The sequence below is a fragment of the Centruroides vittatus genome, unplaced genomic scaffold, assembly GCF_030686945.1.
Source record: "Centruroides vittatus isolate TY-2023 unplaced genomic scaffold, ASM3068694v2 scaffold_907, whole genome shotgun sequence".
Classification (NCBI taxonomy): Eukaryota; Metazoa; Arthropoda; class Arachnida; order Scorpiones; family Buthidae; genus Centruroides; species Centruroides vittatus.
Genome location: NW_027122720.1, coordinates 206,009 through 219,028, shown reverse-complemented (window position 1 = coordinate 219,028; position 13,020 = coordinate 206,009). Strand labels below are relative to the sequence as shown.

At 38.8% G+C, this 13,020-nt stretch overlaps 1 protein-coding gene and 1 long non-coding RNA gene across 2 annotated transcripts in view; both read right to left on the bottom strand.

Annotated features, from left to right (window-relative positions):
* Nucleotides 1–2,101: 2,101 nt before the first annotated feature.
* Nucleotides 2,102–3,025, bottom strand: LOC136990371 (sericin-2-like). The gene has a single exon (XM_067288762.1). It carries the CDS (start codon nt 3,023–3,025, stop codon nt 2,315–2,317), a length of 711 nt encoding a protein of 236 aa, XP_067144863.1. The 3' UTR covers nt 2,102–2,314.
* Nucleotides 3,026–3,281: 256 nt separating this feature from the next.
* Nucleotides 3,282–13,020, bottom strand: part of LOC136990345 (uncharacterized) — a 52,309-nt gene continuing 42,570 nt past the window's right edge. Inside the window, exons 5-7 of the long non-coding RNA XR_010883043.1 lie at nt 3,731–3,924; nt 3,588–3,628; nt 3,282–3,489 (exon numbers count right to left, since the gene is read on the bottom strand). This is a non-coding gene — a long non-coding RNA (uncharacterized lncRNA). The remainder of the gene's footprint in view (nt 3,490–3,587; nt 3,629–3,730; nt 3,925–13,020) is intronic.

Genomic DNA, 13,020 nt, shown 5'->3' with positions numbered 1-13,020 from the left:
CGGGACCTGCTTCAGGTCAAATTGTTCGATAAAAAATTAGAATGCTAATAGAACAATTTTAAATTTTAAAATCATTGGAAAGATAAAATATTCGAACAATTATAAAAATCACATCTATGTGTTAACATTAACACTAAAAATTAAAGTAAAAACTAACAATAACATTAATATAACATAAAAAATCTATAAAATATAGTTTTTCTTGGATTCCAATTGCATGTTTTTATCAGGAAACCTGTACACCCCTGCCTTTCTATACCACTATATTGGTGTTACAACAAGAAGTTCAGGAATCAGGCTCAAGGAACACAAATATAATGTCAAGATGGGATCCAACACTACAGTATTATCTCAGATGGTGCAGGCTGAAGGCTCTATAGTAAAATGAGAGAAAGCAGATATTGCAAAGTTCTTGCACTCCCCAACATTAGCAATTAGTGCAGAAAAAATTGAAATTTATAAGGGCAAGGGCAAATTCATTGCTTATAAATTTATAAGATGCACTACAAGATGCATGCATCGATGCGAGAGATGCCGAAGGTTTACCATCCGTGTAGAAGTACTTAGTTAAAAAGTTTTTTAAAAACTCCTACTTAGGCCTTAATTTTACATTTTTAGTATTCTGTTTATTTACAATATTATTATGATATATAACAGGGGTGGCCAACTTTTGTGCACATAAGATCTACTTTTTATCGTAAAAATGTGTCGCAATCGACTTGTTGTCATAGGCATAGTCTAAGAGGGGAGGGAGAAGTGTGAAATACATACTATGTTTATACACTGTTTCAGTACAAAGTGCACTCACTGCTTGTGAGTCGAGTCATAACTGCATACATACAGTTGTGTTCGGTTACAAATATAATACATTAAGTCAAGACATCGCTAGCGATCGACCAAAATTCGCTTGGCGATCAACCAGCTCGATCGCGATCGACTTGTTGGCCACCCCTGATATATAATATTATATTTGATTTTCGTTTTATCTTATATTTATACATATATATTTTTTGTATTTAAATTTATATATTCTATTTTAGAACACCATTGTTCTAACTTTGTCATTTAACCTGAAGATGGCCTATTGAATGACTATGAAACCCATGCTTATTCTAATATTTTTCTAGTTTCGTTTTACTTTCTGAGCTGCATCTTAAGTTCTAAATATTTCTTTTTTTAATATTCTTTTATTCAAAATTTTGTTTTTTCCTCTATTCTTTATGAGTGACGATGTTCAAAGTGCGGTGTCGCCAACTTGACACTTATATAATTTATTATCTTGAGATTTTTAAAACATAAAGAATCAATTTTGGGAATACGATATACCTTTCAAATAAATTGGTCGGTTAAACAAACACTCGTGTTCTCAAGAAGCCAGAAAATATCTCACTCATTAATCAACAGTTATGCTAAACAGGTTTATATTTACTAAGAAATTATTTATTTAAAACTCACAAATGTTTTCAATCTATTTTATAGGCCACCATCAGGTGTGTAACACAAAACACTACATTTAAACTTCTTTTTTCTAAATTCACTGTCAATATTGGAAAGTGTACAGCCTTAAAGATATCAGCTTCATTCCATATCACAATTGAGTCATTAGTTTGCGACACTTGTGAGTTATAAATGAAGTGGTTTAGTATAATTATTGACTATTTCTCTATGCTAAGTATGATTTCTATTGAAAATATCTTATTTGTTAAATAAAAGACATGTTTATTATTCTGAAAACATAAACCATTTGTTTATTAAATATAACTGAGTGTTTGTTTAATTGATTAATTTATATAAAGAATCACAGTTTAATCATATTTCTTCTTTAAAAGACGTTGACCAAACTAATAACTTGATAATAATGAAATAAAGAAAACTTATTTTATTCATCTTAAAATCTTACATTAAAAAAATTTAAAATTGTAATAATTATTAGAAATAATTGCTCGATAGATATAATTAATTGGAAAAGTCATTTAAATGTCTTGGAACCTGAAATAATAATTATAAAATGTTAATTAACTTTCAAAAATTCTAATAATCAATACACTTAATCTTATTTAAATAATATAAATTTTTATTATAATTAAATAATTGCTTGCTATTTAATTCAAAATATAAACACATCTTTATACAGAACGAGGTTGAGTTCTAATAACGATATGGCATTTATGAATTTATTTTAATTCTATTATCATTATTAATATAACTTTTTGTTTAAATTAATTTAGAAAGAAATAGTGAAGTTACATGTTTTACCTTAGCACAGATGATACACAGCAGTTACTGTAGTTAATATCATCATCATACAATAAGTTTATCGACTCTCGCTTGCATTGCTGGTGGAGGTGTTGTGCCAGCTCTCTTTTGCATTGCTGGTGGAGGTGTTGTGACAGCTCTCCGTTGAATTGCTGGTGGAGGTGTTGTGACAGCTCTCTTTTGCATTGCTGGTGGAGGTGTTGTGACAGCTCTCCGTTGCATTGCTGGTGGAGGTGTTGTGACAGCTCTCTTTTGCATTGCTGGTGGAGGTGTTGTGACAGCTCTCTTTTGCATTGCTGGTGGAGGTGTTGTGACAGCTCTCTTTTGCATTGCTGGTGGAGGTGTTGTGACAGCTCTCTTTTGCATTGCTGGTGGAGGTGTTGTGACAGCTCTCTTTTGCATTGCTGGTGGAGGTGTTGTGACAGCTCTCCTTTGCATTGCTGGTGGAGGTGTTGTGACAGCTCTCTTTTGCATTGCTGGTGGAGGTGTTGTGACAGCTCTCTTTTGCATTGCTGGTGGAGGTGTTGTGACAGCTCTCTTTTGCATTATTGCTGGTGGAGGTGTTGTGAGAGCTCTCCTTTGCATTGCTGGTGGAGGTGTTGTGACAGCTCTCCTTTGCATTGCTGGTGGAGGTGTTGTGACAGCTCTCTTTTGCATTGCTGGTGGAGGTGTTGTGACAGCTCTCTTTTGCAATTGCTGGTGGAGGTGTTGTGACAGCTCTCCTTTGCATTATTGCTGGTGGAGGTGTTGTGACAGCTCTCCTTTGCATATTGCTGGTGGAGGTGTTGTGACAGCTCTCTTTTGCATTATTGCTGGTGGAGGTGTTGTGACAGCTCTCTTTTGCATTATTGCTGGTGGAGGTGTTGTGAGAGCTCTCCTTTGCATTGCTGGTGGAGGTGTTGTGACAGCTCTCTTTTGCATTATTGCTGGTGGAGGTGTTGTGACAGCTCTCCCCTCAATTGCTGGTGGAGGTGCTGTGAGAGCCCTCCCCCACACTGCTGGTGGAGGCGCTGCGCCAGCTCTGCCCATCACTGCCACTGCTGTATTACCGTTATTTAGTTGTTCACGTCCTGGTTCACTTTCCTCATATGCAGTAGAATATAAATATTTAGTTCCTTGAAATAGTAATCTATTCAAATTACCGTTATTATTGTTACGTTCCTTTGCAGGATCAGTCCTACTTTCATAATCATTGTTATGTAAAAGATGATTGATATTTTTCATAAAGTTCATCTGTAAAAGTATTTAATAATATGATAAAACAACTGTTCTTAATTGAAAGTATATAACTAATAAAACTAGATATACAAATGTTTATATAAAGTTTATACCAATTCATTATCTTCACTTTCTTTAGCAGTTATCAGAAAATCTACATAAAAAAGTTTTGGAATTTATGCATTATGTTACCATATGCAATAAATTTAAGTAATTTTAATAAACAAAAAATATTATTATAAATTTCTCAACTTACTTTTCAAGCAAAGAGCAAAAATGAAAATAATGAAACTTGCTTTCATTTTCGGTTCTGAGGATCTTCACAGAACTGGTGACAAAACATTAAACAGTTCCTCTTTATATACATTTGTTGGCTGGAAACCACTTGTAAAATTATCATATATCAAGATTAACAGTACACTAATTCTTTCTATAATCCTGATATATAAACTATAAAACAAGTGTTTATATTTAATTATTGTAGGCATGATAAATGAATGTTTTATTTAATAATATATCCATAGTTTTTAAAAGTTTTGTAGAAAATTCTTTAGTAAAACTGAAAGATATTTTAATGTTAAATTATTCCATAATTCTAAAAGAAAATAAAAACTATAGTTCAGTATATTACTTGTTTTGTTTTGTAATAATTATATGTTTAATTTATAGAATTTTAATTAATAACTAGTAAGTAAATAATTTTAGAATTTTTATATATACAGTATATATTTATAAAACTATTTTATAAATATATACTGGTCGTTACTTCTTCGATACCTTGTCAGGATGACACCACTGTGTCTTGTCGGACGGACAGAGAAACCCCAACTTTGCACAAGCGGTCAGGTGCACGGGCAATCAAATTTGGGAGGAGAGGTGTGAGAGATGGGGAGACAGAAGTGACTGACTCGGATACAAGGTTAACAACTAAATAACCAATTTAATTAACATAAACGGAATACATAAATGGACACTTGAGAGAGAGAGTTTACAGTTAATTGTGTGACGATATAGATACCTTGATTGCAAGTGGGCGTCCTTACGGATTGATGTTTGGGCGGTTATTTGGAGGAAGTGACAATCACGAGTGGGGGAGACTCTTCTGTTGATGGAGTTGAATGTCCTTTTCTTGGCAGGTGAATAATAGTCCGTATCAAAGGGTTAACCAATAATCCGTGTCGGAAGATGGTTCGATATTCGATGACCTTTTTCTGGGCTGGCATTCAGTTTCTGTCCCCTCAGACTCTCGACAACCATTGTCCTTGACTTTTCCCCCTTTTATATCCTCAAGGAACATTACTCTTTTTCACCAATAGTAATTTTTGTTATTAGTTCCCCATGACGCATTTGATGAGTTCCCTGGGAAAGGAAATGACTCAAGGGGGAGAGATGCGATCATCCTCCAGTAATAAAATGGAAAAATGAGGTTTTTTTCTGAGATTTAACTAAATGTATTTTCAAAGACAAAAAATGAATTTTCTTTCGAAAATTCGTCCAGTCTGCCTCTCACAGTATTATATTTTCTGTTTGTTTGTCTTCATACGCACTCTGGAAATATAATTTCTCTGTAGAGATTTAATGAAGGAATCTCTTTTCTTAACCCAGCAGCATACCAGGATCTGAACAAGAGGGGAGCAACTCATAGTTTCAAGGACATGGGGAGGGAGAGTGAGATTTCACGACAGATGGCTCTAGTCTAGTCACAATATTTATTATTCAAACTGATACGTCTGTGCTGTGTGTCTATTACTACACTTTAACTTTTCTTCTAGGGAGGGACAGCTATCCCTTGCTGTGTATGCCCTTGTCTTAACCCATCTATTTATAGATTAGACCTAAAGGAAAATTAACAATATGAATACCACAACAGACACTATCAGATCTGTTTTGTTATCCCGTGTATTCTGAAGCTAACTATGCAATGTTAAAGTGCAATTTAGATTTGTTGATCTATAAGCTTCTTGTCTGGTTGTATTAAAATGATATAAATTAAAATTAAACTGAATAAAATAAATTAATATAAGCATAAAATTATTATAATGGACTTATCATACTGAGAAAAGGAAAATAGCAAATAGCTTTGAATAAAGCCTATTTTGCACCATTTGCTCACATAGAATGCAATTTAGATTTTTTAGTGATAAGCACAAGTTTTGCTGAAGGGAACTAATCACACAGGAAATATGCCAGTAATTGATTATACAACTTTACTATATAAGAAAATGCATTTTGGGCCTTCTGCTCCTCTTCAGTTCTTTATTACAAATCTACATAATTAAACAATAAATGCTATATAAAATCATAAAAGAATTATAATCTTTTCTATAGGAAGTTAAGTAAAAAATTTTTTATTTTATAATACTACAATATTAAATAGGTATCTACTAGAGTTCCTCTTTCTGTAACAATTTTCTAAGTCCAGTTATGGTTCCGGCAACAAATCTTGGTTATGAAAAGAGGAACCCTAGTGAATACGTATATAATATAGTAGTATTACAAAATAATATAAAATGCTATATAATTCAAATATATCATACTAATACATAATACTCTTTAAAAAATTTAAATACTGTAAATTACCTTTAACTGTTCTTTAAGATTACATTAGTGACTACTGGGTAAATAAAGTTTGTATTCATTAATAAATACAAAGTTTATTCACCCAGGGTCGTGTCGTGGGTAGACCAGTGGACAGAGAATAATGGTGAAGCACAGGCAGAAATGATTGAACATTGTTAGGAGTGATGGCATACAAAGACAAGAGGAATGCACCAGTAACTTTGGATGGTATAAAATGACAGGAATTCACCCTTCGTCCTTGAAATCTGGGGTATTTAAATTTAGGGTTTCATCCCTAAATTTCCTTCTCTGATTGGTTCTGATTATTCCTCATTGTTTCCCGATTGATCTCCTCCCTTGTTTCCAGATGGAAATAAGATCAGATCAGGTCACGAGAATGGGTAAACACCTAAGATCAACCTTTCTCGTGACCCAATCTGATCCCTTCCATCAACATCCCTCAACTCTGACCAAGAGATGTTGATGGAACTTCAAAACCTGCATTCACATTTTTGATCATTATGTTCTCTATTCTGACATTTTGGAATGTTAACTGTCAAATGTGATGTTTTCCTTTCAATACACCTCCCAGTTTCCTGACTCAGTTTTTTAAGTTTGATCATTTGTACATGAGTTTCAGTATCAAAGTTTGAACTCTCTGGCCTGACACTGATTTATTGCTTAAGATGTATGAGTTGCACTTGGGACTCACATTGTTTACTTTTGCATCACATTCATTTATTACAATTTGTTTTCTTCCATTTTAAAATATTTTTAGTGCAATTAATAATGGGTTTGGTCTGGAACCTTACACAAATTATTCCTTTTCCCTTCAAAAATGAGTTTGATAAATAAAGAGGGATGAAATGACAAAAATTAAAGATTTCCAATAGTTAGTACTTTTAATATTTTTTCTTTGTATAACTATTACAAATATCTTTTCTGTTTTACTGTAATTTTGACATTATATAACTAAGTTGCAAATTGAATTTTTATTTTTAAGTCAAAGGCAGTTAATTGCGAACAATTCCATTTTATTTTTGATAAAGTTGAATTTATTAACTTAGATATTGTTGTTTATTTGTCAGAGTTGATTTGTTTCACTAACTTGTAAGGCATTTATACATCTGAAAGTGTTTGGTAGCCAAATGGAGGCCATTTTTATGGTTTGTTTGAAAAGTGCTAAGTGCAGTTGGTATTCTGTACTTTAATGTGTAAGTTGTGAATACATAAGATAAAAAACAGGCTTATTAATGGATACTTTCTTTATTCTATATTATAAATTTTCTATTTTTATAGTTTCTCCTTTAGATTGGGCATGTAAAAAGATAGATAAAAGACAGACTCAGTGACATTATTATTTTCTTATCCATGTTATTAATTTTCCTGTAAGACCAAGTTTATAAGTATGTGACAAAACAATTCAAACACATCAAATTCTATTGAATTCTGTTGTCATACTGTTTTCTTTTAGCATGTAAACAGATGGATAACAAAACAGACTTATTAATGTATACTGTGTTATCCATTTCTGCTTATTTATCTAACTTTGTTTTGTTAAATATTATATTTTAAATTCCCCAGCTGTTATATGTAACCGAAAAATTAAAAACAAAATATTTACAGTGAGCGTTCAAAAACTGAGCTCCAATATTTCTATATATTTTGAGTCAGAACCCTGAAACATTGAGAAATGAAAAAAAGAGTTGGGAGTTTTTCTGTATGTATTGGATGTTAGTGTGTGCTTGTGCGTGTGTGTGAGGCATGAGTTTGTTCAGTCTCTGAAGCTTAATAACTTTTGTGCATTTTTGCTGAAAATTTCTTAAATTTTGCAGGGAGGTTTGTGTATTAGGGGGATTGATGCTATTAAACTTTTAATGGTTAAAAGTCCAGGAAGTAGAGAGATAGAGGGGGTCATGGCTGTGTGTTTTTATTAAATGTGGCTTTGTTATGCTTGTCTAAATTTTGTGAAGTCCTCATTACATTACCCTGTTAAGTTCGTGTGACAAGTACGAGGTCCCTTGAGGGGAATGGTACAAATAAATACTGTTAGATTTTTTCGACACAAAGTAATTTATTATCGCATCAAACAGGTTCTTTTTTCTTTTGGATCCAACACTACAAATGGTTTTTGTACACACAGGTGTTAAAATTTGATCTAACAAACAACGGGTTAATTAAGTGCGACAATTATACACGGGGCAAAACTTATAACTAATTCTTATACTACTTACAACTAAAGAAGGAAGAAGAGAATAAGAATAGTATAAGAGTGCGGCGGTCGGCAACACTGCGACTGACCACCGTCCCCAACCAACGTGACGTCAGGTCGAGGCTAACCACTTTTGGGCTCGACGTGCTTCGGTTCGGACGTCCACCTCGTGCGCTCCGACCATTGTCTCCACGATCGACATTGTTATACTTTCTGTATATATAATTGTACTTAGCTGTAAATAAACACGTAATAACGGCATTTAGACTTTTTCTTCGATTCGAGAATACACCACTCAACGTCACGACGACCCTTTTCGTGGATGCGATCGGATTGACCGATCTAGCCGACTTCGACTATAGAGAGGTACCCTTAACGGATCCCCTCACTGGTGACCCGAACGTGATCCGACAACGTGGGAGCAACACCGAACATTCCCAAGCCCGAAGCCCGAAGCCCAGACGACATTTACGGAAATTCAGGTAGGCCTCTTTTTCCTTTCCACGCCGGTCAAGCAGCCGAACAAAGATGACGGAGCCCGAACCCACCGCAGAAGTGAACAGAGTGGCTCTCAAACTACCTCCATTTTGGGACAAGACTCCAGAGTTGTGGTTGGCCAATATAGAGGCCCGGTTCGCCATTTCGGGCATCACCAAAGACAGTACCAAGTACTATTCTGTCGTTTCGGCTCTCAACTCTGACATTTTGAACTACGTAAGCGACATCGTCCTCAACCCACCGGCCGAAAACCGTTATAATACTCTTAAGTCCAGACTGCTCGCCGATTTTTCAGACTCGGAACAAAGGCGAATCAAAGCGCTACTCTCTGATATCGCGTTGGGAGATGAAAAGCCTTCACATTTACTAAGAAAAATGAGGCAGTTAGCCAACAATAAATTAGGGGAAGATTTTCTTAAAACCTTATGGTTACAACGACTGCCGCAACAAACCCAGGCGATCCTGGCAGCCTCTGACGACAGATTAGAAAACTTGGCCACCATGGCCGACAAAATAGGCAAAGTAAAGCACGCAAACGTAAACGAAGTCCAAAAAGGTCCTGATAACACTCAAATTCAGCTAAGCGAGCTCCAGATGCAAATAGAATCCCTGAGTCAAAGAATCGAACGATTAGCTCGACCCCAAGACAGGTCTAGGCAAGGAAGATCACATTGGCGGCGGCGTTCAAAGACGCCCAAGGGGGACGCTAGCCACCCTTGCTGGTATCACCAGAAATACGGGAGCGAGGCAAAACGCTGCCGCTCTCCATGCTCTTTCCGCCAGTCGGGAAATTCTTAAGGAAATCGCACGAAACGGCCCGCTGCGATTTCAGACCCAATAACAAGAGCCGTTTATTCATTTTCGACCCCATTTCTAACCGCGAGTACTTGGTGGATAGCAAAAGCGATGTGTGCGTTTTACCCTTCTCAGGAAATGGCTCACGGGACGACCCCCATGCTGTAAAGCTCTATGCAGCAAATGGTACACCGATACGAACGTACGGCACTAAGCTAGTTACGCTCGGGCTCAACCTCCGCCGCCGTTTTCAGTGGCCATTTGTACTAGCTGACGTCAGTAAGCCAATCATAGGCGCCGACTCTCTGCAGCAATACGGATTGTTAATTGACCTAAAGGGCGCTCGTCTCCGAGACTCAATTACTAACCTAGCCACCACAGGTAAAAAGATTGAAACAGAGATTACTCAAGTAACGCTGATAGCCAGCTCGTCGACATACCGCAGTATCCTGGAAAAGTATCCTGACATTTTCCGTTCTTATCCCGCAGGGACAGCCAGGGCACCCAAACACCACACTGTGCATCGCATTATAACAAAGGGACAGCCGGTATTCGCAAAACCCCGCCGACTGCACCCAGCCAAACTTGCGGCAGCTAGGAAAGAGTTCCAATATATGACGGAGCAAGGAATTTGCAGACCCAGCACCTCCAACTGGGCCAGCCCCTTGCACATGGTGCCCAAGTCAAACGGCGATTTCAGACCAATGGGCGATTATCGAGCGTTGAATCGACTTACGATTCCCGACCGCTACCCATTACCACATCTGCAAGATTTCTCCTCTTCCCTATTCGGCAAAATTATATTCTCCAAGGTCGATTTAGTCCGCGCGTACAATCAGGTTCCTGTACATCCCGATGACATTCCAAAGATGGCGATCACAATCCCTTTTGGCCTCTTTGAATTCATGTTCATGCCTTTCGGGTTGTCCAATGCCGGGCAGACCTTCCAACGGTTCATAAATGAGGTACTCCAAGGGCTCCACTTTGCCTTCGCATACCTCGACGACATTTTAATCGCTAGCCAATCGAGGGAGCAGCATGAGATTCACCTAGATGCAGTTTTCCATTGCCTCTCCGAGTACGGCGTCAAGGTAAATCTGAGCAAATGTATATTGGGAGCACCAGAGCTACCGTTTTTAGGGTATTTAGTCAACAAGGAAAGCATTAAACCTCTACCCGAACGCGTAAACCCCATACTGGCGTATAAAATTCCAACAACGATTCGCAAACTCGGGCGTTTTCTGGGGCTACTTAATTACTATCGTAGAAATGTCCCAAACACAGCCCATACACAAGCTCCACTAAATGAGTTACTAAAAAGGCCAAACCTTAAACCCAACAGCAAAATCCAGTGGACCGAGAAGACAACCAACGCCTTCCACCATTGCAAGGAGGAATTAGCCAACGCGACGCTATTCACACACCCAAATCCGAACGCGCAGCTCGCACTTTTTACCGACGCAAGCGACATAGCTATCGGCGGCTCACTAAATCAAGTTGACTCCTCCAACGGCACACCGAAGATGCAGCCACTAGCTTTCTTCTCTGCCAAATTAACAGAGCCACAACGAAAATGGTCGGTTTTCGATAGAGAACTTTATGCCATATACGCATCAATAAGGCACTTCAAGCACATGCTCGAAGGCAGGGAGTTTACGGTTTTCACAGACCATCGCCCACTGATGTACGCTTTTAGTCAGAAGCCAGAGAAGTGCACCCCTAGGCAATTAAGGCATCTTGATCTTATAGGACAATTCAGCACGGACATCCGCTACATCAAAGGCAGCGACAACACACCGGCGGACGTATTGTCGCGGGTCAAAACTATCGAAGTGCCAAACGCAATAGACTACGCGAGCATTGCGCAAGTCCAGATCAGCGGCCCCGAATTACAACAATTACTGTCTTCGAGTACAGCCTTGCAGCTGAAGAAAATGCCCTTAACGAATGCAGGCCCCGAATTCTTCTGTGATATATCTACGAACAAAATTCGCCCATATATCCCGGTTAATTTCCGCAGGCAAGTCTTTGACGCCATACACAATCTGGCTCATCCCGGAATAAGAGCTACCGCCAAATTAATAACTAGTCGTTTTGTTTGGCCTTCCATTAGAAAGGACTCCCGTATGTGGGCCAAAACCTGCATTCCATGCCAACGAGCGAAAATTCATAGGCACACGTGGAGCCCTGTCCAAAATCTTCAGATCCCTAACACCCGTTTCGAACACGTACATATGGATATTGTAGGTCCCCTTCCGCCTTCGCAAGGTAACATATATTGTCTCACGCTCATCGACAGGTTCACCCATTGGGTGGAGGTTTTCCTGATCGCCGATTGTACGGCAGAGACAGTGGCAAAGTTTTTCTACGGTCAGTGGGTCGCGCGTTACGGTGTACCGAAGACGGTCACTACCGACCAGGGTAGGCAATTCGAATCGCACCTGTTCCGAGCTCTGACTAAATTATTGGGTAGCAGCCATATACACACGACTGCCTTTCACCCAATGGCAAACGGCCTGGTGGAGAACAGCCACCGCAAACTTAAATCGGCTCTCAAGGCTTGCTTGACCGACCGCTGGACAGAGGTCTTACCGTCAGTGCTGCTAGGGATGCGAGCCGCCTTTAAAGAAGACATCAAGGCAACAACCGCCGAACTCGTCTACGGGACGACCTTACGACTACCCGGCGAGTTTCTCGCCCCTACACCATCAGACTCAAATGCAGCAGTTTTCGTTCAACAGCTCAAGGAGCAAATGCACCAACTGACACCAACTCCAACGAGATGTCACGGAGCCAAGAAGATATTCGTCCCTCAGGACCTACAGCGCTGCACCCACATTTTCGTGCAGCACGACGCCATATGGCCACCTTTGCAGCCGCCGTATGACAGACCATTTCCCGTACTGCAGCGTGCAGACAAATTCTTCAAAGTCCGCATACGGCAAAAAGAGACAGTTATCTCTATAGACAGACTTAAGCCAGCTTACTGTCTGGCAGAACATCTTTCACCAAGCGAGAGACCACCAACAGACGACACAAAACAAGTTCCCAGTTCAACAGAAGTACAAGACCCTAAATCATCGAGCACCACGCATTCGAAGCAAGAAGCCAAAACCAAAACTACGACGCGCTCCGGAAGACGCGTCCGATTTCCGGCACGTTTTCATTAGCCACACGATCGTTACACTAAGAAGGGGGTACTGCGGCGGTCGGCAACACTGCGACTAACCACCGTCCCCAACCAACGTGACGTCAGGATCGAGGCTAACCACTTTTGGGCTCGACGTGCTTCGGTTTGGACGTCCACCTCGTGCGCTCCGACCATTGTCTCCACGATTGACATTGTTATACTTTCTGTATATATAATTGTACTTAGCTGTAAATAAACACGTAATAACGGCATTTAGACTTTTTCTTCGATTCGAGAATACACCACTCAACGTTACGACGACCCTTTTCGTGGATGCGATCGGATTGACCGA

Excerpts from the sequence above, each read along its gene's own strand:
- LOC136990371 (XM_067288762.1), bottom strand. The coding sequence starts at position 3,025 with ATGCAAAGGAGAGCTGTCACAACACCTCCACCAGCAATAATGCAAAGG.